General features: G+C 39.7%; 1 protein-coding gene across 3 annotated transcripts; it reads left to right on the forward strand.

Moving 5' to 3' along the window:
• Positions 1-54: 54 nt before the first annotated feature.
• On the forward strand, positions 55-25,657 carry LOC122079806. Of its 3 annotated transcripts, none has more exons than XM_042646532.1 (14): positions 55-420; positions 506-1,146; positions 1,598-1,758; positions 11,787-11,847; positions 12,359-12,424; positions 12,991-13,076; positions 18,608-18,674; positions 21,241-21,453; positions 22,107-22,172; positions 22,251-22,330; positions 22,409-22,529; positions 22,698-22,763; positions 24,236-24,284; positions 25,107-25,657. In XM_042646532.1, exons 1-11 carry the CDS (start codon positions 279-281, stop codon positions 22,521-22,523), a joined length of 1,698 nt encoding a protein of 565 aa, XP_042502466.1. In that variant the 5' UTR covers positions 55-278; the 3' UTR covers positions 22,524-22,529; positions 22,698-22,763; positions 24,236-24,284; positions 25,107-25,657. The 3 variants fall into 3 exon arrangements, with proteins under 3 accessions (XP_042502466.1, XP_042502468.1, XP_042502467.1); XM_042646534.1 differs by having other exon boundaries at positions 22,272-22,330; XM_042646533.1 differs by lacking the exon at positions 22,698-22,763.
• Positions 25,658-26,576: the final 919 nt, after the last annotated feature.

Raw genomic sequence — 26,576 nt, forward strand, 5'->3', positions numbered from 1 at the left:
CTCTTTCATTTCTAGACTAAAACCGAATCGAATCGACCCTTTGATACCCCTAGTTCGGGTAATCGTGTTTGGATGTTCGGGCCAAGTTTCACCCTAGAACAATAGTTGAATCCAGGCTCCATGGCCGGCAAGGGCAAAGGTGGTGAGTAGACAGAGAGAGAGAGAGAGTAAAGAGGTGGTTGCTGGCTGGTTCAAAATTGATTGAAGCAGGGGCAACGAGACAAGAAGTCGGAGAAGTGGAGAACAATTTGATCAGCCGGCGGAAGAGAAAGAGAACAATGGCGAAGAAGGCGTGGAAGATCATTCCGCGGCCATTGTTAGAGACGGTGCTGAACAATCATGTCCAGCACCACCGTGTCTCTCAACCTCTCATTCTTCACGGTCCGAGAGGCGTCGGCAAAACTACTCTCATCCTCAACCGTAACCTCTCCTTTTTCTCTTTCCAGCTTCTCTACTATGTGTCCATCTTTCCATCTTTAAATCTGTGTTACTGTTGTTGTTTCAGGTCTTCTCGATGACTGGAACAAAGGCCCCCATATCACGGGCTACGTCGATTTTGGTCTCTCCGTAGAAGATCATCATCATATATACAGCAATCAATCTTCTCCATGGGCCTCTTGGTCCAATGTTCCGCCGCCCACCCTCCTTTCTCTTCGCTCGCAGCTCGAATGCTGCCTGGAATCAATGGTTCAAAGGGGTGTCCGCCTCGGTACAATTGGTTCTCAGCAAGTCTTCTCTGTTCTCAATAAACGGCACAGCCTCAACTCAGCCCTCCGCCGCATTCTCCAAAACCACACTCAAAGCTCTACTACCATCGACGACAAGGTTCCTACATCGGTTTTGTGGTCCAGGGCGTTATTCGCACTATCTGCTCGATCAAAAGCCAATGAGATTGATGCGGTTATTGGGTTGGATGAGAAAGGTAAGGCGTTGACGCTCGAAGAGACATCGTACTTCAGAGAAGCTCTGCTGTCGCTTCGACTGGCCAAAGAGGTCATTGAAATTCATCAGAGCTGGCGAGTAAATGCAGTCGCCCACTTGAATCGTACTGGTGGGTTCTCGAGGTCCCTGGCCAATTCTTCCACTGATTGGCCATATTTGTTGCTGGAACTTCTCTCCTCCGCTGCTGAGGTTGATTACTTCCAGGTAAATAAATATCGGTTTCTTCTTCGTGGGTTGTCTGTCTGCCACTCTGCCGCTATTGAGATCAGCATATTTGGGAATTTAATGGTGCTACGATGGTTTGCTATTTTTAAAACCAGTTCCAAGTGTCAGGAACCACTCTTTTCTTTTGGGGATAGGAAACAAAACTTTCATTGGCAATGATCAGAAACAGTACATTAACACAGGGTACACCTGAATACAAAAGCTACTCAAAATCGCATCCTAAATCACCCAGCCTATGTACATATCAGCATCAACATCAGAGAAACTAAACCAGGAACAGAAACCACAACAAACAATAAGAGTTTAATGCCAGTTGGCTTTTTAAATACTCATTTAAATTGTACTGAGTATAATACTATAGTCTGGCTCATGTTGCTGGTGTTTATAATACTCATATGACTGATAGATGTATGCTTACCATATTGAGCAGCCGAAGCTGGTCATAAACAATATTGATGTTCTCCGGAATGCAGTCCTAACTGATGATTCGACCGTGTCTGCATCAATGTATCATGACAGTCTTCTTTGGAGATTAATAGCATTGGGTGTGAATGAAAGGTGCTTGCCTGTCATTCTTTTAACATCGGATAGGTAAGTGTACTCCGTCATTTGCGTTTCTATTCATTTGATCCTCCCAGTTCATATGATATAGTTGATATTTTCTTATATGGTAGTTGTTTTAGCATGTGTAGGTTTTCATCCCCAAATAAAGCAGTGATCAATTGGACTCATAGTACACATATAAAATGGAAAGTATGTATAGAAAATAAAACCGATGCTGTGCAATAACCTAGAAGACACATCAAGATTAGTCGAAATTCATTTGTTTATGAAATTCAGTGGCTTAACTTTTATTAAGTGTTTCTATCAATACTAAAACTCGTGAGGTTCTGTCAATTGGCATGGTATTAATGAGTCAGATTAGCTGCTCCGATGAGCAAATCATACCCTCTCCAGGGGTTTTTTTGGAAGAGGGGGTGGGGGGGGAGAAACCAAGACAACTCCTTTAGTGATGGCCAACTTTGCTGAAACTTCTGGACACCTTTAGTTATAGAAGCACTCTTAATAAGCTAAGAGTTCTCTCGAAACATTGAGAATGCTAACTCTAACATCATACATTTCTTTAAATTACATTGCTATTGAAAACAGTAGATAGTGTGGTAAAGTCATATTATTTAATTAATTCAACTATATTCAGCTAGCCTTTGAAAAATAGAAACATCCTCTCATATTTTTACCTTTGAAATGAAACATTTTAGATTAACATTCTGTTGCTAACACAATTATCATGAATCAGAGGCTTGGAGGACTCAGTCCATTATCCTCTCTTTTCCTTATAGTCTTCTCTGATTTATGGTATATGCACCTCCCAATAGGCCTCTTTTATTCATCCATCCATCTTTCGGCCATATATATTTTTTATTCTCTAAGTTTCTGGCTACTATTGGCTTTCCAGCATCGATATGGCCAAAAACAACCTTTGCTACAGTGGGGATTTTGCATGAGTGGTCTAAATAGCTGGGGTGAGGCTGTAGGGGTGATGGTGCTATAATATTGAACTTATTTGTTCCATTAGTTACTTCCTTGGGGATGGAATTTTAGCTTCATATTGGCACAAAGCGGATTAATGATGAAAGTGTGATGTAGGGGATTTCCTAGACAACTAAGGTCCCAACAAGAGTGACTCAATTAGGGTAAGACAAATTTAAGGGAGATCTTGGGGTTAGGTTAGAATTTAGATATGCTCAGCAAAACAAGGTTCAACATACAATAAATAAAGACAAATCAACATGTAGCTAGGAGCATTATCACTCTAAGTGGAAAAACACATAAAAACTTACTTAAGCTTCAAGTGGGGACATGGGGAAGGGAACAAACGTCATGCGAATGTTAGGTTAAGCACAAATCAATCTAGACAGCCAACTAAAATAGAAAATCAGCAAGGGTTTTAGAGATATAACAGTGAAGAAAAGACTTAAAACAGTAGGTAAAATAGGCATAAACGAAGGGGCAGGGGCTGGTTTCAATGATAATGGGCTGCAACATATAACAGGGGATTAATGGAGGTGGGGGGGGGTTTAGTTTAATTTCTTACCTTGTTGCTGTCCCGGTCTGAGGAGAAAAGAAGAAGCCGAAGTCTTCCAAAAAAAAACAGAGGTGCAGTCCACTTTAATCGATGAAAGAAACTCAGTTTGTTGGTGAAGTGTTCAGTAGTGGCTCAGATGGGGCTTATATGATTGAAATGGTCTTCCACTGTTGTTGTTCAGTAGCTACAGCAGATGTAACAGCAACTGAGAGGACAGAGACAGTGAAAGAGAGAGACGAGATGAGAGAGAATAGCGAGAAAGAGAGGACGAGAGAGAATGAGAGAAAGATGAGATTGAGAGAGAGAGAGAATCGTGAGAGGGGTGGGGAGGTTTGCTCATTGGCTGCTTTCAATAATTTTTCATCATTCCATCATGGCCTAGGCCATTACATAAATAATAAACTTAGTTACTAAAAATAAAAAGAGCCAATTGGAAAGTAAATAAAGACTTCCTAAAAACTAACAACTAATAAAGTAGTTTCCTAATTAATTAAAAGACTTACAAGGAAAAGAACATTCTAAAAATAAATTACTAAACTAACAACTAATGGGGCCCACAAGATTTGCTGAAATCTAGAAAGAGAGAGGGACTCGATCCAGCGCTGGAAAGGCTGGATCGAGCCTCCTTTTCTTCCTCCTTTTTCTTCTTCTTCTTTCTATTCTTCCAGCTACAAAGAGGGCTGTTTCTTCTTTTTGCGTTTGTACACCTTGATGTCTCCATCAACTCTCCCCGGCTTGGAAGAATTCACCTCCGGTGAATTAAAACTCATGTAATATTCAAGCAGGTCTATGTTGAGTTGTTGGATTTCTTGCAATGTGATCCAGGTGTTGTCAATTTTCGGACGTCCATGCCACTTGACCAAGAACTCTCTAGAACCTCCAGTGTGTGTGTGGATATAATCCTCTCATCAAGGATTTTCTCAACTTCTTTAGTTCTTCTCGTGACCTTTGGCACAGGTGGTAATGAGGTGGGGGAAAGTGGTTGGTTTGGCTCAGTAGTCTCATCAATGGTGAAGAGGAAGTCCTCAAAGTCATCAAGATAGAAAGGGATAAAGGTAGAGGTACCATGGTATGTGACTAGGTCTTCAACATTGAAAATATTACTGATCTCCATGCTAGCTGGCAGATCAAGAACATACGCATTGGCACCTATCCTCTTGAGTGCCTTGAACAGACCTGTGCTACGAGCATGTAACTTGCTTGCTTTTCCCCTAACAGAGCATTGCGGCTTGATTCTTACCATCACCATATCACCCTCTTGAAACTCTTGTAGCCTTCTGTGCACATCTGCCTTCGATTTGTATTGCTCATTGCTCAGTGCTATCTGTCTTCTTATACCTGCATGCAAATTATGTATGTGCTGAGCAAAATATTTGGCTGACTGGGAGGTTTTGGAACTAGACACGACTGGGATAAGGTCTGTGGGTGCCCGGGGCTGGTATCCTGAATAGATCTCAAAGGGGGATAGACTAGTGGTATGGTTCTTAGAACTATTATATGCAAACTCAGCCTGGCTAAGGGCTCGATCCCAACTGGTAAGGTGTTTTCCTATGAGGCAACGCAATAAATTCCCTAAGCTCCTATTGACAACCTCGGTCTGGCCATCGGTCTGAGGGTGGAAAGCGGAGGAGAAACAGAGCTTCGTGCCCATCATCTGCCATAGGGTCCTCCAAAAATGACTGGTGAACTTAATATCCCTATCGGACACTATGGTGAGGGCAACCCATAGTACTTGACAACCTCATTAAAGAAAAGTCTGACTACTATGGATGCATTAGAGGTCTTAGAGCATGAGATGAAATGGGCCATCTTCGAGAAGTGGTCCACAATCACATAAACAGAATCATGGCTTCTTGAAGTCTTGGTAGACCAAGCACGAAGTCCATACTAAGGTACTGCCAAGGGAAATGGGGAACGGGTAGGGGAGTGTACAAACCCATGTTTTGCTTTTGTTGTTTGGCAGTCTGGCATGTCCTACACTGACTCACAACTATAGCAACATCCCTCTTCAGTCCTGGCCAAAAGAATCGGTCCTCAACAAGAGTGATGGTCTTGTCTCGACCGAAATGGCCAGTGACTCCCCCAGCATGCAATTCCCAGATCATGAAATCTCGGAGTGAAGTCCTAGGAATGCACAACTTGCTTCCTCTCAAAAGGAAGCCCTCCCTAAGTAGGTAGTCCGAGTGGTTGACCGGGTTGCCTTCACTCAAGGAAGTGAACGGCTTACTAAAATCAAGACAGGTGGGGTATTGGTTCTTAACTCGCTCGAACCCTACAACCTCTACACTCATTGCTTGGAGTAGCACACTAGCCCGACTCCTAGCATTGGTGCGACTGAGGAACATGTTCACCTGGCTTAGTGCATCTGCAGCAGTATTCTCGACACCAGGTATGTGTTTGAGTACAAAAGTGTACTCTTGGAGAAACTCAACCCACTTGGCATGCCTCCGGTTAAGTTTCTTTTAGGCACTCAGGTATCTCAGAGCTTGGTGGTCAGAGAATAGCACGAATTCTTGCGGTAAAAGGTAATGTCGCCAATAACGCAGTGATTGGACAACCACATAGAATTCCTTGTAGTATGTGGAATATCATTGCCTAGCTTCATGAAGCTTCTCACTAAAATAGGCAACAGGGTGGCTCTCTTGTCCTAGGACACCACCTATCCTAATACCAGATGCATCGCAATTCACTTCGAAGACCTTAGAGAAATCTGGGAGGCGCAGGACTGGAGCTTCAGTCATAAGCTTTTTAATCTCATTAAAGGCCTTTGTAGCACTCTTAGTCCATTAAAACTCCTTTTTCATGCAATCGGTGATAGGAGATATAATAGAACTAAACTGGTAAATGAACCTCCTGTAGAAAGTGGCTAAGCCATGAAAGCTTCGTACCTCATGGATATTAGTTGGCTCAGGCCACTCTACAATCACTCTCACTTTCTCAGGGTCAGCAGATACTCCCAGAGTTGACACAACAAATCCTAGATAGATGACTTGATCACTCATGAAGGTGCACTTCTTGAGGTTGATATAGAGTTTCTTTTGTAAGAGCACATGAAAAACCTTCTGTAAGTGATCCAAGTGGGAAGACGGGGTCTTACTATAGATGAGGATGTCATCAAAGTAAATCACTAGGAACTTGCCAATGAATGGTTGAAGCACTTGATTCATTATCCTCATGAAGGTGCTAAGTGCATTTGACAAGCCAAAAGGCATGACTAACCACTCAAAGGGGCCATCCTTCATCTTGAAGGTTGTCTTTCACTCATCTCCATGCTTAATCCTAATCTGGTGGTACCCACTCTTGAGATTAATCTTCGAAAAGATCGAAGAGTTGGCCATCATATCCAACATATCATCAAGCCTAGGGATAGGAAACCTATTCTTGATGGTGATCTTATTGATGGCCTTACTATCAACACACATACGCCACCCCTACTATCAACACACATACGCCAGGTGCCATTTTTTTTTGACGTGAGCAAGGCAGGTACAACACACGGGCTAAGGGTCTCCCTAATGAATCCCTTCTGCAACAGTTCATTCACTTGTCGTTTGAGTTCGACGTGTTTTTTGGGATTCATTCGGTAATGGGGTAAGTTCGGAAGAGAGGATCCTGGAACTAAGTCAATAGCGTGCTGGATGTCACGCATAGGCGGTAACTCATCAGGTAGTTCCTCAGGGAATAACTTCTCGAATTTCCTCAACAAGGGTTGCACTTCTCTAGGAGCCTCAGTGAATGAGCGTGACCTATCGATATTACTCTGTATGGCAACTAGAGCATAAATCACCCTTGACTCTTGACACTCTCCTTCAAATTGTTGTTAATTTAAAATGTTGAGTATTTTGGTGAGGGTGTGTTTGGATGTACTTCCCTTGTGTTCTGGAACCCTAACTTCCCTAGGGGCACTGGGGGTCAGCCTGATCTTCTTCCCTTTGAACTCAAAGACATAGGTGTTAGACTTCCCGTAATTGGTGACATCCTGATCATATAACCAGGGTCTATCTAGGATGATGTGGGCAACATCCATCTCTAGGACATCACACCACTCTCGATCCTCATATCCTGCAAAGTGTAGGGGAACTAAACACCTCAGATTAACAGGAATGGTGGACTGATCAACCTGGGCAACCTTGTAAGGCTTGGGGTGGGGTTCAGGTTTGAGGCCCATTCGAGCAACAATGCTCTTGGCGACCACATTCATGCAACTCCCGCTGTCTATGGTGACGCGACAGTTCTTACCCTGATGACATGTGTAAGTGATGAAAATATTAGTTCGTCGCCAATCATCGCTACTCCTAGGTTGTGAGACCATGCAACGCACAATGCCAAGCTTGAGGTCACCGGCCTCTTCGGTGTCCTCATCAGATATGGTCTCATCTAGTCTATGGTCTTCATACTCAAGGTCCTGAAAACCCTATTGGTCACCTTCTTCAGGGGTCTGCTCTCCCACATAAAGATTCATATTGGGACACTCTCTGGAGAAGTGACCAAACCCGCGACACTTGAAGCACTGTTGTTGCCCACTACTCTTGGGTGCTTCTCCTAAAATTCCTTTACCCTTGTCAAATTGACATTGTGGTGCAGCAGTGGGTTTTGAGAGTCCAGTTGAGCCTTGGGGTGATTTTCTAAATTGGGACTCCCTAGCTTGGAAGCTCTTCCTATGAGAATAAGTTCTCATGGAGGATTCCACCTCAAGGGTTATCCTGAAGGCCTGTGGAATGTTTCACTAGGTGGGGTGCCATACGAGACTGAATTTCGGAGTTGAGTTCGGTAAGGAATCTGGATAGTGTCTGCTCAACATTCTCCCGAATACGGCTTCTAATTTTCAATTCATTGAACTTGCTCATGTATTCGGTCACAGTCAACTTTCCTTGCTTCAGGGTATTCATTTCATTCAACAACTGGAGCCTATAAGTGATAGGCAAAAATTCTCTCTTGAGCCGCTCTTGCATTTCTACCCAGGTAGTGATTGGCTCAAGTCCTAGGTGGTCCTTCTGGTACTCTAGGTCTGTCCAGAAGTCCTGGGCAGCTCCAATAAGCTTGAACTTAGCAAATCGGTAGCGGACTTCCTCTGGCATATCGTAGAAATCGAAGTACCTATCCATCTGTTTGATCCAATCCAGAAGGATCCTAGCATCAATCTGACCATCATAGGTAGGGGCATCTACCTTAATCATCCGTCTGACATCAAAGCCCCTATTATGATGCTTATAACCCTCATCATCTCCATATTGGGTTTGGCGTCTTGGTGGTTGGCCTCGACCCCTACCCTGATTCCTACCACGCCCTAGGCCTTAGAAGTTATCTCCTATCTGGTCATAACCATGAACCATCAGTCTGATTATTCTCGTTTACTTCCTCAGGGTTAGGGCCTTTACCCCTAGGTTCAGTGCTAGTTGTATTACGGCCTTGCCTTCCATCAGGGTTTTGGGCACTTGTCTCGAGGGCAGCCAACTTATCGGTAAGGGCTTGGAGATGGGCAGCTTGTGTTTCCTGTATGGTTTGGACGGCTTTCATGAATTCAGCCAATTGCTTAGATTGGGTGGAGGTGCTAGGAGGGTCAGACATGTCCTGGTATGCTCTACCACTACTAATGGACATAAGGAGGTGGGCAACCAAGGTACGGTTGCCACCAAAGACTCAAGGTCTACTCAGAATCTCCAATTGAGACAGGTAGTTAGCTCTTTCAATCTTGAGGTCAGAAATATCCCCTTCAAGTATGTGCTTTTGGAGGGAATAGTGCCCAATGCTATTTGGTCCTGCCAACTTAAGGAAGAAAAGAGTGTCCTCTAATCTATGGTAACGCTCTCTTAGCTCAGACTCGACTACGGCCAGATTGCGACAGAGACTAGACCTCAAAAGGTAAGACATGTAAGCAAGGCACAACAGTACCTAATTACCCTAAACCTAGACAAAACCATGCTCTGATACCAAGATGATGTAGGGGATTTCCTAGACAACTAAGGTCCCTACAAGAGTGACTCAATTAGGGTAAGACAAACTTAAGGGAGATCTTAGGGTTAGGTTGGGATTTAGATATGCTCAGCAAAACAAGATTCAACATACAATAAATAAAGACAAATCAACATGTAGCCAGGAGCAATATCAATCTAAGTAGAAAAACACATAAAAACTTAAGCTTCAAGTGGGGACATGGGGAAGGGAACAAACGTCATGTGAATGTTAGGTTAACACAAATCAATCTAGACACTAAACAAGATATGCAAACAATCAATGTCCTCTAGCAGCCAACTAAAATAGAAAATCAGCAAGGGTTTTAGAGATATAACAATGAAGAAAAGACTTAAAACAGTAGGTAAAATAGGCATAATCGAAGGGGCAGGGGCTGGTTTCAATGATAATGGGCTGCAACATATAACAGGGGATTAATGGAGGGGGGGTTTAGTTTAATTTCTTACTTTGTTACTGTCCCGGTCTAAGGAGTAAAGAAGAAGCCGAAGTCTTCCAAAAAAAAACAGAGGTGCAGTCCATTTTAATCGATGAAGGAAACCCAGTTTGTTGGTGAAGTGTTCAGTAGTGGCTCAAATGGGGCTTATATGATTGAGATGGTCTTCCACTATTATTGTTCAGTAGCTGCAGCAAATGTAACAGCAACCGAGAGGACAGAGACAGTGAAAGAGAGAGACGAGATGAGAGAGAATAGCGAGAAAGAGAGGACGAGATAGAGAGAATGAGAGAAAGATGAGATTGAGAGAGAGAGAGAGAGAATCGTGAGAGGGGTGGGGAGGTTTGCTCATTGGCTGCTTTCAATAATTTTTCATCATTCCATCGTGGCCTAGGCCATTACATAAATAATAAACTTAGTTACTAAAAATAAAAAGAGCCAATTGGAAAGTAAATGAAGACTTCCTAAAAACTAACAACTAATAAAGTAGTTTCCTAATTAATTAAAAGACTAACAAGGAATATTCTAAAAATAAATTACTAATCTAACAACTAATGGGGCCCACAAGATTTGCTGAAATCTGGAAAGAGAGAGGGACTCGATCCAGCACTGGAAAGGCTGGATCGAGCCTCCTTTTCTTCCTCCTTTTTCTTCTTCTTCTTTCTTCTTCTTCTTTCTATTCTTCCAGCCACAAAGATGGCTGTTTCTTCTTCTTCTTGCGTCTGTACACCTTGATGTCTCCATCAAAGTGCACATGAAGCCTTTTGACCATAGGGAGACTTCAGTTTTACTTTCTATTTGATATACTTTTAGACTATCAATGGGCAGATGTTTGTGTATTCGGGACAATCCGTTCATCTTTGCATTTATGTGTGAAAAAATTGATAAGGAAAATGTTAATGGTCACAACCAGCAGAAGGCTTCTGTCAGTTCATTGGTCAATCCTGCACATTTCCTGATGATGCATTTCTTGTCGTTTAACCCTTGAGTCCAAAAGCAGTTTGAAATATTTCATTTTTCGTCTAACACAGTGACATTAAGATTCGGATGACCTTTTCTCCCTGAAACCAACATAGAGCACTGAAGCTTCTAGGGTTTGCTTCTTCACTGAGTGCCAGTTCTGGTCTGCAACTCTGTTATTAGTTAGCTGAGTGAGCCCCCAACATTTGCTCAATGCTGGCACTAATGGCCTTACTTGAGCCTGCAAAAACTTCCCCCAGTCCTTGCCACTTTTGACAACTGTTGCTGGTATGTAGCACAATAATAATGGCACAGCATTTAAGGAGGATTTTTTTAGCAGAAAATGAAATTTTTTTTTTTTCAGGGGATCCATAGTATTTCGTTCAATGTCGTATTTCTGGGCGGAGGCAAAACCAGATTTCCATAATTGTTCCTTTGAAGACTTCAATTTAGGTTTTATTGGATTGAACAGATGTTTGATGAGGACGACGGCTATTTAGCCTTTTCAGTTTCAGTGTGTTTTGGGCTGCAATCATACAAATGGCTTTTTTTTTTTTTTTTTTTTTTTTTCTCTCTGATGACTCGAGTGCTACGGTTGTTTTGTCTCAAAGATGAGAAGTGTGGTAGTGTAGGATGATATTTCTGTTTCTGTTTGTTGTTTGAGTACTTTAGAATGAGAACGTTCTCTTTTTCCTTACAAAAAATAAGATGGGAGTTCTAAGATCAAGTAACACTGAAACTGCAACTTCATTATGGAGATTTGAGGATAAAGGGACAAACACTGCTGGAGGTTGGTAGTCATGGCAAATGATGGTGTAGGGGAATTTGGTTTTCCCCCTTGCTGTTGCTGTTCTGTTCTGATGTTACTCTGTAAATTTGTCGATCTAAGGATTGGATACTAATGTTGAGCATGAAAAGTAAGTTTGAGACAAGGATTAACCGTTGCTTGAATTCTCCAATGCATTTAACTTAGGTCTCAGGGTCAAAAAACTTGCAAATTCGACAGTGTTCGCTAACCTTCATAAACATTTTCAGGACACAATTGACAAGATTAATTGCTTCATGATGATTACCCCCCACCTGTGTTTGTGTTTTTCCTTTTTTTTTTTGGCCTCTGAAGTTGTTTATGATCTGTTCATAGCTCTAATACTTGATTATGTTTCCCAGCTACTACTCATACCGGGCCTTTATGGATTTTGGGTATCCAGATATATTCATTTCCCGTGAGGTATTCTAATTCACTTATTTGAACTTCTTTGTGCCTTCTACGATTAGATGATAAAGAACAATATTTTGGACAGAATGTGAGGTGGGCAACCTGTCCTACAGACCTTGACACCAATCCGGACTGTGTTGCAGGCTTCCAAATCAGAGATCTTTAAATGCCATGAGTTTTGTTGAGTGAGTCAATTTTATTTATACTCCTTTTCTAACATAATCTGTATTAGATTGTGTGACAAGGATGATTTCATATACACTTTGATGGCATTTGAGATATCTATTTGGATTGGGACCCTCCATTTTGCCACTGGGTGCGTGCCCTTTTTATAGAAAATGAGTGGCTGCTTCCTGTTATTGTATCCAATTTTTTAGCATTCATAAATGGTAAAGGCCTCCTAAATATTTGTCTGTGTGTCTATTGCCAGTTATGACTTAATTTAATCTTGTCATCCGTTGGAATGCATGATGTTGTTTAATGGCTAGATACAACTAACTTTGGTTTTAATTTTGTTCTGAAGACTTTTGGATGGACTGCTCAAGAAGCTAAAATGCATATGGTTACTGATTTCTTCACTGAATCTGAGGTGCGGGGTTTTTTTTTCCTGCTGGTCTATAAATTCCTTTCTTAAGAAGTATCCAAAATGATATGTTTTAGAAATCAATTTGCTTATATTTGGAGTCCTCCATATTCTCTTTACATAAATGTATAAGTTATTCATTTAATTAGTTCTTTATTGATTCTTTATATGATCAGTGGGACATGAAACACAAGTCCATTTTTCGTGGAAATGAAAATACTTTCTTGTGTTGTTGAAGAGCATCAAAAACAGAATTACTCCTCCCCTCTCTTCCTGGGAAAAAAAAGAAAAAGAAAATAAAAGAAATGAGGGCGCAATCTTTCTTTGATTGATGATTTACTCGAGATATATCTGAATATATTCTGAAATAAAACATTCCATGTTCGTGTTCAAAAGAGAACAGGCCAAGTTCATGTTAGCACGTGTTGGCACACTAGGCTGAATCAACACTGTGAACAGGACAGATGATAAATCTATGACCAGTATGACAATTACTCTGTCAAAGATTTTGTGCATTTTACTTAAAATAAAGAATTTATAAGTTTTGATGATGTGTTTGTTGAAATTTGTAGTGGCGGTTGATCGCTGAGGTGCTTGGACCAAATGCACGACACCTCTCTGAACTTTATGCGCTCAAACAAAGCAGTTATAACAAGAAGTAAGTGCTATTCCTCCTTTGTCTGGCAATTATCTTCTAATATAGTAGTGGCAGGATTCCTCATGTATTGACCTCTTGGCTTACAGAAAAACATCAAAAGTGAAGTTGAGTTATATTCCCTAGCGATTTCGATATTATCTGTTTGCTAGCCATGTTGGAAAACCCTATGCATTTAGGTTTAGTTCAAAGCTCCTTTTTTTTTTTCCCCTGGAGTTTATGGGTGCTTTAGTCCGTAGTAAGCTTGCTACAGCTTGGGGATTAAGGGTTGTAATATTATTGGTTTGCGGCCTCATTCTAAAAGAGCTGAATAGAATCTCATGTTAATTGGTTGGATATTGTTGGGTTGCAATCCTTGCAGGTTGGCTTATCCAATCAGGAATCCCCAGCTAATGGCTTGCTTTCTAATCATGGTTCTAAACCAGCCTGCTTGAGGTAGGATGGCTTAGTCATAGTGAAAGTTACTACAGATTCAATCTCTGGGACAAGTTTTGACAATAGAAGAAAAAAAAAGGAAAGAATCGAAGAAAAGAAGAGTAAGAAAGATTTTGACGGAAGTCATAAGTTTAAGGTTTATGTTACCATAGTACATGGCAAGGACTAAAACCTGTGTGTGACAAAGATTCCATTTCTTTTCATTGGCTTATAAAGTGTCGTACATATATGCAACTCATAATTTAAACTGTCCAGGTAACACAGATGTCTCCCACAGTTTTTTTTTTTTTTTGGGGGGGGGGTGGTTGGGGGTGGCAATAGCTGTCATGGTGTCTAGGTGATGACCAAGGCGTTGGATGGGGCCTGGACGCAAGGTGACACCAACAAGGGCTGCCTAGGCGACCAAGGCATCTGGACGTCTAGGTGATGATGCAGTTCCACAATGGACTTAGGAAAGAAATATCTTTTGATTTGATTTTCTATTGTTTTAGAATTAATTTCTTTTTAAATTAGCTAGCTTCTAATTTTAGAATAGTTTCCTTTCAAGTAGTTTCCATTAATTGTTTGATTTGTTTTTCCTTTATATTGGACATGTAAACAATGAAGAAGTTTCAGTTTTAGTTTTGAAGAATAGAAATTTGATTAAGAGTTTGGTATGAAAACCATGGTTGCCGATTCCCCCTTCTTCTTCCTCTAAAATTTTCCAATTTCTTTTCATTCTCCTTCTTTTCATTACTCTTTTATTTACTTTGGTCACTGTTTTCCAGTCTCTGCTGGGCGGTAAAACCATCAGTCAAAAGGGAGCTTGCTGACCCCTGTTTTGTGATCGATTGAGTCAGAGGTTTGGGACGAAGGAAGCTGCCATGGAGGCGACTCAAATCGAGTAACATCAACCCCAAAGCTTTGATCTTGTTGTGTGAATCGATCGATTGCAGATCTGGTCTCTGTTTCTCGCCTGAAGAAAACTCAGAATTGGAATATTAGGTCCAAGTTCTTTGTTTGACATCTGTGAGGGACAGAACCGACAGAGCTGGTGATGTATCGAACCTGCATGTGATCTTCCATGTACCTGGACCTTGTTTGAAGAGCTGGGTCGAGTTGAAGATGACTGGCTGCTGCTGGTCTTGAGTTCCATCGTGGCCTAAGGTTGCAGAAGACCTCATAAATTAGGTTTTACATCCTTACTTAATCAAATTCCAGATTTACCCCTTATCTTCTCATTTAACTTATTTTACTTCTTAGTTCCCATTCTACCCCTCCCCATCTTGTACGTTGCCTTCCCTTTGAGATTTTTCTTATGTTAAGAGTTACCCCAATTTCCAATACTGCCCCTCTCTTCTTCCATTATCTTCTATAGCCCCTATCTTTATTTCTAATTCCAGAATACCCCTCCCTCATCACATATTATTCCTTGTTTGCCATTTACTAGCTTGGTGACATATAAGTACAATTCTGCCACTCTTTATTAGAAACACCAAATTAATCCGGAACTGAGTTTTCTTTGGCATTAATTCCAGATCTGTCCTCATTCAGCTATTTCACTCAAAAAGGGGTTTTTTGAGTTGTGCCTTAAATTACATTACTGCCATTGGTTTGTTTAAATTGAATTATTTGTTAATTGTGGGCCCATATGCAATCCGATTTCAATCTCTTGGAACCCGGATCCGCATCAAGTGGTATCAGAGGAAATTTTCCTGCAATTTTCTAATCATGGCAAGTCACATCACCAATGCTGAGTTGCACAAATTGTATCGCGAGTTAGCCGAGAACCAACAGAATACTGATGCTAGGCTTGAGAGGACTGAAGCCAAGTTTGACAAGTTTATGGAAGAGATGATTGCCTTTATGAAGAGGTCCGACAAGCGAGCTGAAGAAGGAACCTCTACATTACCTCCTCAGCTCAACACTTTACGGATCGAAGATACACCTCAGAGGCAGCAACTTGATCCAGTTGTTCCACAGGATGTTACCCAGCAATTTTCTGACAGAGATTATGGCATCAAAGTTGAGGTTCCCGAGTTCAGTGGTGAAAAGGGACCTGAGGAATTTCTTGACTGACTTACCAAAGTGGAGAGAATTTTTGCGTATAAATCTCTTCCAGACGTGAAGAAGTGTGAACTCATCATCACCAAGTTTATTGGGTATGCATGTTCATGGTGGGATGATGTACTACATGCAAGGTTTGTCAGAAGACTTGGACCCGTTACCAATTGGGAGGTCATGAAGCAAATCCTGACTGAAAAATTTGTTCCTCTTAATTATGAAAAGATAATGTTCCATAAATTACTTAACTTGCAACAAGGGAACAAAGATGTGGATTCATACACCCTCGAATTCCACAAACTGTCTTCAAGGTGTCGACTTCAAGAAACAGACCAGCAACGGGTGATGCGATATATCAGTGGGTTAAGTACTGAGATTCGACTTGAGTTGGCTAACACTGATTTCAGGTCTGTTGATGTGGCAGTGGCTCATGCCAAGACAGCTGAAGAGAAGTCCATTTATTGGAAGGATATGCTCAAGACTTCTTCAGTTTATAGACCTCCATCACGTATGGAGGAAAAGAAGCCTGAAGCTCGCAGAGTTGAAGAGAAAAGGTCAGAGTTCAACAAGGATAGTGTTGGGGTGAAGAATATCATATGCCATCGTTGTGGCGAGAAGGGTCACTATTCCAACAAGTGTCCCAACAAGACTCGTTCTGTGAACGTAGCAGATAAGTAGCTAACAGAGAAGAGTGAAGATGAATCTCATTTATATCCTTATCCCCTCGAGGACGATGATATTATCGATGATGAAGATGAGGATGTAGAAGCTCATTCATCTAGCCTTTCATCCTTTTCGAATAGACTAGTTGATAAGGCTCCTCTCTTCAGACAGAAGGGTACTCTCCTGCATAGCTCCAACCCTATTGATGTTTATGCAATTGTTGATACTGGGGCATAAGCAAATTTTATATCTGCTGAATTTGTTCGAGCACACAACCTTCCACAGAAGCAGCTTTTCAAAAAGATTCACGTGCGAGGTTTTGGACCCACAGCTCGAGAAGAGGCCACTGCAGTTGTTCTAGTACACTTACAGTTTGGGCCGATACAATACCATGTCACCTGTTTGGTTACCCCATTGGCACACTGCGACATTCTTCTAGGGCGACCTTGGCAGCGACATCAAGGTGAAGCAAGGAGGTCGTACGTACTTAATGTGGCCACATGCATTATTAAATATGCCATGTCGTCGTCTGACTCCAGCTCTAGTGACACGTCAACCTACTCTCCCTCCTCTTGGTGTTATGTTCCCATCTTCTGCTTCGAGATACGTGCCACCTCATCAGCGAGAAATTTACAAGGGTATCTTGGGAGCACAACCTAACTCGACGGAGTCGAGTTCTTTTAAGACCGGGAGAGCTGATGCAGTTGCACGATGGACTTAGGAAAGAAATATCTTTTGATTTGATTTTCTATTGTTTTAGAATTAATTTCTTTTTAAATTAACTAGCTTCTAATTTTAGAATAGTTTCCTTTCAAGTAGTTTCCATTAATTGTTTGATTTTTTTTTTCCTTTATATTGGACATGTAAACAATGGAGAAGTTTCAGTTTTAGTTTTGAAGAATAGAAATTTGATTAAGAGTTTGGTATGAAAACCATGGTTGCCGATTCCCCCTTCTTCTTCCTCTAAAATTTTCCAATTTCTTTTTTTTTTTCTTTTCATTCTCCTTTTCATTACTCTTTTATTTACTTCGGTCACTGTTTTCCTGTCTCTGCTGGGCGGTAAAACCATCAGACAAAAGGGAGCTTGCTGACCCCTGTTTTGTGATCGATTGAGTCAGAGGTTTGGGACGAAGGAAGCTGCCATGGAGGCGACTCAAATCGAGTAACATCAACCCCAAAGCTTTGATCCTGTTGTGTGAATCGATCGATTGCAGATCTGGTCTCTGTTTCTCGCCTGAAGAAAACTCAGAATTGGAATATTAGGTCTAAGTTCTTTGTTTGACATTTGTGAGGGACAGAACCGACAGAGCTGGTGATTTATCGAACCTGCATGTGATCTTCCATGTACCTGGACCTTGTTTGAAGAGCTGGGTCGAGTTGAAGATGACTGGCTGCTGCTGGTCTTGAGTTCCATCGTGGCCTAAGGTTGCAGAAGACCTCATAAATTAGGTTTTACATCCTTACTTAATCAAATTCCAGATTTACCCCTTATCTTCTCATTTAACTTATTTTACTTCTTAGTTCCAATTCTACCCCTCCCCATCTTGTATGTTGCCTTCCCTTTGAGATTTTTCTTATGTTAAGAGTTATCCCAATTTCCAATACTGCCCCTCTCTTCTTCCATTATCTTTTATAGCCCCTATCTTTATTTCTAATTCCAGAATACCCCTCCCTCATCACATATTATTCCTTGTTTGCCATTTACTAGCTTGGTGACTTATAATTACAATTCTGCCACTCTTTATTAGAAACACCAAATTAATCCGGAACTGAGTTTTCTTTGGGATTAATTCCAGATCTGTCCTCATTCAGCTATTTCACTCAAAAAGGGGTTTTTTGAGTTGTGCCTTAAATTACATTACTGCCATTGGTTTGTTTAAATTGAATTATTTGTTAATTGTGGGCCCATATGCAATCCGATTTCAATCTCTTGGAACCCGGATCCGCATCAGGTGATGCCTTGAAAACTATTTTGGGGGGCGTGGGTGTCAAAGTATAATGTCAAACAAGTGCAGGAAATTGGTGTCCAATGTTAGTCAATTGACTGGCCGAAGTGTGTTCCTATTTATCTAAGGGCCAGTTCTAATTGTATATAATTTGGACCAGAAATTTAGATGTAGAGGGATAAAAAAGTTAAGGATCAAATTGGTCCATTTGTATTTCCTAAAACTACCACAATAGTTTACTTTGAATTATCGACATTCACCCATCCCAAAAGGCCAAACTATGTGGATGGTTATGACTGGTAAGTAATATTAAAACTAAAATTGTTGCGATAGGAGGTGTTGGGTGAAATATATAGTTGATGTTCATCTTTATAGCTGTCAAGTTGCTTCACGTATATTTGAAGGCACATACTATAAGATTCAAGCTCTTGGTTTTTCTATTTGCAGGGTCATGGAGGATAGTGACAGGAGTATGTTTGAGGATATTCTAGATGCATACCTGGCATATTTGCAAGTAAGTCTTCTTTGAAACCTATTCATTTTGGAATTACTTTTATTCAGTTTGTTTGAGAAATCACTTCCCTATCTGATCATGTGAGCTTTGGTGAGTTTCTGCTTGGTCAGTATTTTGATGTCCGCTTGAACCGATGCGCATGCATTGGAGATATAAATGATTGAGTTGTTCAGGAGATTAGAGAAAGAATATGCAATACACAGAGAAGTGCTTTTCAAGCTGTGACCTCTTAATTCCTCCTGTGGGCAAAACATATTTAACATATTCTTGTGCTTCTGGTTCTAATGCTCTTCTATTCTTAAAGTCCCCTCCCCTCTCATACCAGAAATACTCTGAACTTTTGACATTTTTGCATGTAAAAACCCATTGTTATATTTCCTTTTCAATGCATCCGAGTTTCAATAACTAGAACCACAATTTTCTTGTTTCAATTAGAATGTCACATATGTAATTTCTTTGGCAAAATATATTTTTTCTAATAATATGTTTTTTTATAGATAAAATAATAACATGATAGTTTTTAAGCTTCTGTTTTGGCATCATCGACATTGACACCGCAGGTCACTTGTAGGGAAACTTTAGTCCGCAATTCCTTCGTCTTTCCACAGTTACTTCATTTGGCAAACCAGAAAGAACACCTTAAGAGATCGACTTTTTGCGTATCTATGTCTATATTCGATTCTATTTTCTTACTTGGATTTTCTTTTCTAGATGTAGTTTCTGGTTGAAATTTTCTATTCCTTATCATAAACGTTAAATAGCAACTCCTTTTTGCTTTAAATATTTAAATTCGATTAATAGGGAGTTGTGCATTATGTGAAACATATCTGGTTTGAACCCTGGACTTAAATTATGGTTTGACCATCATAAAATGGCTGTATTTAAATAGAGGATTGCCTCTAGACTGTTTGAATCTGGAGATTCTACAGCACACTCTTTCCGTAAATTACTTTCTCTTCTTAGGAGATGGTATGGGACCACTCCCTGAATCTAGTTTTGTGAGTGGCTTTCTATCAAAAATTTGAACAGAACTTTTTTGGGGGGTCTCAATTTAAATAATTACCAGTTCAGTCCTTTATCCATATCCTTTTAGTAATTCAATTCAGCGTTTATTGAGTCTGAGATCTGATGAAAATAACCATCTAGAGATTTAACCAAACAACTCCTCACTTCTTGTTGATTTAGGATGGTCACCTGCACTATCCGCTGAGAGGGATGGGTTATTTATACCCTATGGCTATCTTTGGTAGTCCAGAATATTGACTTTTCTGCTGGAAAGCAAGGGAAAACTATCAGTGTTCCATTAGAAAACTCTCTTTTTGTATTATTTTCCGTAGGAAAACTCTATGTTTGTGCACATCAACCATAACCTAAGAGGTTTATATGCAAGGGGAGAATTCCCATACACCCGCTGGGTTTTTTTCCTTATTTTTTTGGGGGATGGGGATGAATTGGTGATAAAACATTAAAAGACGCTAATAAATTGATATTGGGGGTGTTGTAACTTGTAAGGTTTCAAAATCCTGAGCAATTAGTTGATTTTTTGGGAACCTACAAGAAAGATTATACTGATTGGTTAGATGAAATACGGTATTCTCAATAGAGTTTGGAGGATGCAACTAGTTGTAGGGTGTGTTCTATATTAAATTAAGGTTTTTTTGGGTTAACTATTAAATTCGGGAATGGGGAAAAATATGGTGCACAAAATGTTCGATTATAGGTCGGAATGTTGAAAAATATGATGAAGTAGAAAATTTCTATTATGAACTGCAGTCTGGACTCTTCAGTTCTTGCTTAATGACTTTATTATTTTGAGTTTGGTCGGTTATGTATTCCTACGTACTACAAAGAACCATTCGTGAAAAGCTTAAACAAATTGTAAATAGTGCACTTAAATGGTAAAAAAAGAGCAGCCTAGTGCACGAGGCTCCCGCTACTGCAAGGTCTGGATGGGGCAAACATACGCAGCCTTACCCCATGCTTCGCAGGAGAGTCTGTTTCCAACACTTATTTAATTGGTATTTTTTCTAGATTACTGTGAATAGTAAAATTAGGACTTACTACAAACTATAATTATAGTTCACTAAAATAGCAACCGTCATACCTAGTCGTAACGATTGTATTTACTAAAACTAATTTAAACAATGAAACTAATTACAAGAAGCTTAAAGAAAATGAATCTCTGCTCCTCATCCATATTACTGGTGTGCTCCTGCACTATGTTTCAGCCTCATCGTTTTGCTTGAATATCAAGTCTCCCACTAGATTGACTCCATGGGTTAAGAGATGAGAAACAGTATTTTATTTGTATTCTATAACAAGGATTTTATTTTTTATCTTGAAGTTTGCCTATCTTATATCATACACACATGATATGTTTATGTTGGAAATTTTGTTTCTATTCTATATGTACTGATTTTACATCTTAATCCAAAATGCAGTGCTGCAATTTTTATTTTGTCTTGTATTTGTGTGTGATCCTGAGGTTAATTTGTGTTTCTTCTGGTAAATTTTTGTACTCAAATCACTGCACATGCTTTTCTGATCCTTTCACATTCTAATTTAGGTGACTGTGGTGAATCCTGCCATGGAATTAGCATTATCTAGTCTGCAAAAATTTGCTGTTGATGTGTACAATGGAAGGATCTCAAAAGATCGATTGCGGTTTGGTGCACCATGGAGACATCCTCCACGTACAGACAATCCTGCACTCTGTTTAGAGTGGGCCAAGATTCAACTAACTGATTTCATTCAATCTCTAGTGAATGCTGAATTCGGGGTAATTGTTTTAATTTCCCCCCTATTGCTTCTGTTTAATGCCCCCTTCTTGCGCTGATGAACTATTTGACTTTTCCAATATTTATTGTTATTTGACATCTAATGACTTTAAGTACCTTCATAGGTGTCTATTTAGCATTTCATGAATCATCATTGTTTGATTATTCTATGTCTATTACTTATTCTCAGGGATGTTCAATTATGCCTGGCCAGTTAAAATTGTGTCAACTGTGATGAAAAAACTCTAGAAGTGCAGTTACGCTACAAATCATAAGCTTTAGTAGAGGAGGGGTCTGTCACATTTTTGCTGGAAATTAAACAATTAGCCAATTCTTTTGAACTCGAATCCTGGAATATTTCCTACTAGATTAAGTACAATGTTGGAAACAGATTCTGTTTACCAGGCTCCACAAAGTTGGGGTAAGGCTTAATTTAGTCTAGAATGCTGAAAAACCAAAGGATGAAGTACAGTAGGTGGATTTTACCTTAAATACGAGCTTCGTAGTTGCAGAAATAATTGAAACTGATGTGTGGCGGAAATAACCTGAATTTATCTTAGGGTCATGTATTTATTTTGTTTCAAATACTTTATCAAAGTTCATGCTGTGTTGACTTTATGTGCATTTCACTTGTTGCCTGTTTGTCTTTGTGAAGGTTAATTACCTAGCTGATTGTAGCCTTGAGATCCTGGATGACCCTTCTGCAGTTGCTATGTTGGAGGTACTTCTCTAGTTCCATCCATGATTTTTTCCTTTCTTGATTGATAGATGATGTTTTCTGAAATTAACCTTCTCTCAGGTTGGTTTACTCTATGCACAGAGAGATCCATCCTTCATTCGTCCTATATCTCGAGGTATTCAGAGGTGTCTTGTCAGATGGTAAGCGATTCAAACATTAGTCCAAAGTGGCATGTAATTAATATTTCCATGTTCAAATTCTACTTTGTTGGAGTGCAGGCTTGTCCAAGAAAGGATGAATATGTCTTTTCAGCATTTGCACAAGTACCTGTGGCAGAGAATAGTCCGTGGTCGCAGTTATCGCCATTTGATGAAGGAAGCTGGATATAAGTAGTCTTAGGTATGTACCAGGTTTCTTTATTTTGTATTTTTATGTTTTTGGCTTGAAGTAGGTTTCATTTTAATTGTCTTATGGGCCAACTGAAGGAGTCCTTGCCTGAGAATTGGAAAGAAAGAGCTATTCTTTTCCAATTTATGGTTTACAAGAATTTTATGGATTATCTCTCAGGTTAGCTTGCCAAAGGCACTCATTTTATACTAACGGCACGTCTCTTGTACCCCAGGAGGTTCACATGTAAGTACTTCTTAAAGATATCTAACGTCTCAAATGTTAGCTCATGATTTCTTATTTCAATTGAAGGATGATGTTGATACATGACCCACAAGTTCAAGTAAGGTATCATGGCTAATAAGTAATCCTAATATCCATTCTATGGGGCTAAAGGTATCTTAGAGCATAATAATTGGTCCTTTGTCCACCGGCACTTTTAGTGTGTGCTCTGGATTTTTGCCACAAATTGACCAAAACTAGATGCTTTCTGGTGCATTTAAGGTCACAACCAGAGTGGAGGGCTGTAGTGCTTGTTTGAAAAGTTAGGATCTTGGTTTGGATTTTGCCAAAGAAATTCAAGGAAAAGGGCTTGGAAAAATCTGGATTTAGTAAATTTTGATATTTGAAAGAAATAAACAAAAGGGAATTCTCTATGTTCTTGCTGAGAGAAGATAAAGTAATCTTGGATTCTTGATGCTGTACTCTTGGTAAATGTCAGAATTTTAAAGAAAGAAATACAACTGCATAGGTTTTTATGGGATGGATGGGGCTTTCAGCCAGGTAGTTATGTGGGGAACGTGGTCCACTTGAAAGATCAGATGTTCAATGAAATTGGATGAGAGTGACTGGCCGAAATGTCTAATTGTCTAGTTGGTTTTAACTCGCCTGCAAGTAGAGGTACAAGTGAAGAGAGAAGAAGAAAATCCAGGATTCACGTAGTGTTGAGAGTTGAGCGGAATCCATCTCCCACACCGAATTACATAAACCCTGGCTGGCTGTGTCCAGCATACAGATAATATAAAATAAATCCTGACTAAACACATGCTGAAGATCTCTGCTGTAAAAGAATGAAGAAGAAATTAAATTACTTCAACTATTAAGTCTTCTTATGATTTACTTCAGCCATGACCTACAGTTAAATAGACAGTAGACACAACAAGCAACATGAAAACCAGACTTATTGTGCTACCCACAAGCTGAAAACTTAATTAAAAAGAAGTAGCCACAGAAGATGCTCACTGTCTGCTTCTTTGATTTTCTTCCATTTATGCCTCTAGGATCTTCACTAAAAGGTTTCTGCATGTTCTTGGGTGTCAGAATTTTTCTCTTGATTCTTCACTGGGCTTTAAGTAATTTATGATGTAATGATGAAGAATGTAGAATGCTAGAATCTATCATATAGTGTTCAACTTCAGCGTTAAAATATTAAATATGTGAAACAATACCAGAACTAGAACTCCAAACCAGTAGAAGGATGATTATTATATACTATCAGTCGATAACAATAGCAGTCCCCCTTTCACATTATTATACCATCACCGGAGTACAATGCTGTAAGGAATATGATACCCTTCAGTCCTTGCAGTAATTACAACTGTAACTTAACAATATGTTTATTTACTTGTGTTTCAATCTAAACTTTGATGTATTCTTTGCTTCCTGTAATGGCATTTGGGCCTAGTTTCTGAACTTCCTTTTTTCATTTCCATTATCAGGCAACAAGCATTGGTGGAATCTGCAAGAAAGGGTTCTCAAGCAATTCTTGTAAGATATGACGTTCCCAAGTTGTATTTCTTCACTATCTTATTGAACCTACCTAATGCTAGAATTTTAGGAAAGAAGTGACTTCCTGCTGGTACAAGCTGATGATTATTTTGGTCTTTCACCAATTTCTGGTTGAGGAGACCATGCATCACTTGCTAGTTCTATTCTTATCCAGTTGTTCATGGTAGAGGATCTGTGATTTAGGGGGGCCTGGATTGAGCAGTTTATTGTATGGAATTCAAGGTAAGCTAAAGAGGGAGATGACTCCAATTCGTGCTAAACTGAGAGATGAATTCTCTACGTGATGTGGCTTTTTTCTCTGCTACCACTGTGCTGTCTCTAAAATTTTCTTGAATTTAAGCTCACAATTTATATCTGGGGTTTTAAATCCTCCTTGTGAAAATGGATATGGTTTGTATGCAAAGTAATGAAGAAAAGACTTTGGATGTGCTTCAGTTAAAATGAGCTTTCCTTCAGAAATCTGAATCTTCTTTTCTCTAGTGAGGAAATGATTACAACATTGCTCTCTTGCTGTTTGCAGACTATTTTTGGGAAGTTGATTTTGTGAAACTTATAGCAATTGGTTTCTGGTGTTTAATAATGGGGTTTTTTTTAGGTGTTTTACAATAAACGGACAATGTCTATTAGGGTTTAAACATATGAAGTTATAAATCTAAGTATGATTAGTATATCATTTTTAAGAAACAATGTGTAATTTATGATAATTGTCTCTTGTCTGCGGCCAACATTTTGCCATACTTGTATCAAATTTCTAGTTTCAGCTGTAAGTGAAGCCTAATGTTTCTTGCTTTCTATTTGCAGGTAGTGTTGTAGCAAGTACAGTTATTAGTTTATCATGTATGTTGAAAGCCCCGAAACTTTGGCATACCATTCTGACTGACAAAATGACTATTCACTTGGTAATAACACAAGTTCAACCATGGACTTGGTCAATTTGTGAAGGATCTCACTTCCAAAGATGGAAGAATAGGTTACCAAACTTTTGCCTACAATTCTGGCAGACTTAAAATGACTTTTCACTTGGTGGAATAACATGAGGTCAGTTGTGGACTTCATCGATTAATAATCTTACTTCCAGATGAAGAAAAGGTCACTGATTATGCTGACTAAATCCAAACATGCAAGAACAAGGTTTTGATAGGAAGGCACTTTTAAGGACTGCGGGACTGAATAGTACCTCTTATCGGTTCAATAGGGATCAATGTCTTTATTGATGAGATGATGTCTGTGCTCAGGATGAAGCTTGTAATGAATGTCATACAAACTTAAAATGGAGTGTTTTCACTGCTGTGTATTTTTGCCTATTGGCTAGCATATTCTTTTTAAGTGTTAGCATATTTTTTTTTCCTTCAGTTTGTGAATCATGCCTGCTGTATTTGCTTGAAACCATAATTATCTGCCAGTTGAGGTTCAAATCTGTTTGACCACCCTGCCTCTAGCCCATTCCATTTTAAGAGGCTTACTTGAGTATCGTAAGGACATCTCCCCAGTTGCTTTTCTGTCAAGATTGAAGAATTAGTGAAGAATTAAAAGGTTAAGTATTACTAGTCAATAATATTTCATCTCATTTCTGTGAAATTACTGTGATGTATCTGATGGTCATACTCACCAACAAGAATGTATGGATCTATAACCATCTTCAAACGTGATGTAAAAGTTTTGTTTGGTTACAAGAGTTATTCACTTTCACACACATTTCCACACAAGCACATTCACAATGGGTGTGAAAATCCCCAAACAAGGTCATACAACATCTAATATTTGGGATGGGTTCATTCATGCATTCTGTAGGTGTACAATCATCGACTCATACTTCGCAAGGATTCTGCCTAACGGCAGGTAGCTCTTTCCTAGCTTTGATACCATTGTTACGGTCTTGGAAGAACTTAACCCCACTTACAAGGTGAGGGGACTTAAGACCATATCAATCCACATCAATTCCCATAGGAAACCGATGGGGGATCAGCCTCCATAAACTGATATGGGATCGTACCATGCTTCCTCTCACCCTAACTCTTCGAGGAATAGGCACATTGCGGCATCTTGGGGTCTTCCTATACAATTTCATGCAATCCATCCATAGTCCGGTCCAATGATGGTTTTTGTTCACCTTGGCCCTGTTTGGTTGTTTTGAGCTTTGTTTCTTATGAGTTTTTTTGAGTTATATTGTGCTACCCTTTGATTGCATGCTGTTTTTTTTTTTTTTTTTTCACCTTTGATTGCGGGCTTGTTTTCTATTATTTCTTTAATCCTCTATTCAAAAAGAAAAAA

The sequence above is a fragment of the Macadamia integrifolia genome, chromosome 5, assembly GCF_013358625.1.
Source record: "Macadamia integrifolia cultivar HAES 741 chromosome 5, SCU_Mint_v3, whole genome shotgun sequence".
Taxonomy (NCBI): Eukaryota; Viridiplantae; Streptophyta; class Magnoliopsida; order Proteales; family Proteaceae; genus Macadamia; species Macadamia integrifolia.